Source organism: Halyomorpha halys, unplaced genomic scaffold, assembly GCF_000696795.3.
Source record: "Halyomorpha halys isolate HHAL.00 unplaced genomic scaffold, Hhal_1.1 Scaffold3163.1, whole genome shotgun sequence".
Classification (NCBI taxonomy): Eukaryota; Metazoa; Arthropoda; class Insecta; order Hemiptera; family Pentatomidae; genus Halyomorpha; species Halyomorpha halys.
The window spans coordinates 1,698-3,127 of NW_027112497.1; the positions used below are offsets into that span (position 1 = coordinate 1,698).

The following is a 1,430-nucleotide window of genomic DNA, read 5'->3' on the forward strand; positions in this document are numbered from 1 at the left end:
AAATTTTTTGTTCATGATTTTCGCTTTTCGATCTTTAGATTAAATTTTTTGTTCATGATTTTCGCTTTTCGATCTTTAGATTAAATTTTTTTAAAAATATTTTTTAAAAGTTTGGTGATGAACTCATCCCATCATATTTTTTCTTTTGATAGAATGATCCATGATGAAAAATAATTTTATTTACTAATGACAAAAACGAACTAAAAAACAAATAATATAACCTATATGTTTCCAACTCCATGACAATGGGCCCCTTATTGGCGAAGATGTGCGCTTTTGCAAATCTCGTCGCTTCCCGAACTGCTAGAACATCCATGCCATCTACCTGCCAAAATATATTCTTATTATAAATTATCACTATTAAATAATTAAATTAATAATAGCGATAAAGTAACAATGGAGCTATTGTTGTCCGCAGATGTAATCATGATGAAGTTGGGGAGGTGCTAAATAAAGAAACTAACAGGTAAGCTATCTATCATACTGGTTTAATGTGTGCCAATTGTTCGACCCAAATACATATTAGCGTAACAAAGGATATAAGAACGTATCACGTATAACGTACAAGAATAAATAGTAATAATAGTAATAATAAATAGTAAATAGAACGTATAAGAATATAAACGGATTAGATATAGTCAAAGACATTGATACATTCCATCTTGCATCAATTAGGGTAAAGATTTTTTCTCTTGTATATTGCTTGGTACTTTAAGGCTGTGTACCGTGTAGTGGATTTATTTAGTACAGGAACCCGATGGAAAACAAAGCAGTTATTTCACTCCAATTTTTTATTACTTTAATGAAAACTATGTGTAGTTACTAGTCAAAAATTGTTGAGTCTGCCAACTATATTCAGCAGCATAAAAAATGGCGGTTGTTTCAAAACCTTAAAACAAATAATGTTTTCATTCAGAGCTCTATATATTTAAAACTACCAACATAATTAGAAAACCTAATAGAACCTCATTTAAATTAAAGTAAATTTGATAAAATTTAAGCCCTCTTAGTGCTACTTACGTTCAATAACATCAATTTTATAATGTACTGGAAAATCAGTAGTTAGTGGATTTTTTGGAACATTTTAGAAAAAATGTATCTCCGGAATCATTTGCCGAAAAGATGTCTATTAACACTTATATTAAAGGTAGTTTAATATGCCATAAAGTAGTTTATTATTTTTTTTGTAACGTTTTGCAACAGCCGCCATTTTTTATTCCACCTAACTATGGTTAGCTGGCTCTAGACAAGTAATTATACACAGTCTCCATTGGAGTAATAAAACAATTGAGTGAAATAATTAACTTTTTTCTCCTCTTGGGCTCTTGGAATAACAAGGGGTTAGGGCCTAATCTAAGAGCGGTTTAAACTTAAGTTTACGACCTCGATAAGTAAAGTATTAATTATATTATAAGTAGTTTATATATATA

At 29.6% G+C, this 1,430-nt stretch overlaps 1 protein-coding gene across 3 annotated transcripts in view; it reads right to left on the minus strand.

The window, feature by feature from the left end:
- Positions 1-1,430, minus strand: part of LOC106691789 (probable pyruvate dehydrogenase E1 component subunit alpha, mitochondrial) — a gene marked incomplete at its 3' end in the record, with an annotated part of 16,900 nt that overhangs the window by 1,073 nt on the left and 14,397 nt on the right. For all 3 annotated transcript variants that reach the window (XM_067050346.1, XM_014437679.3, XM_067050345.1), the window contains 1 exon segment: positions 222-325. In XM_067050346.1, the coding sequence (XP_066906447.1) occupies positions 222-325 (104 nt within the window).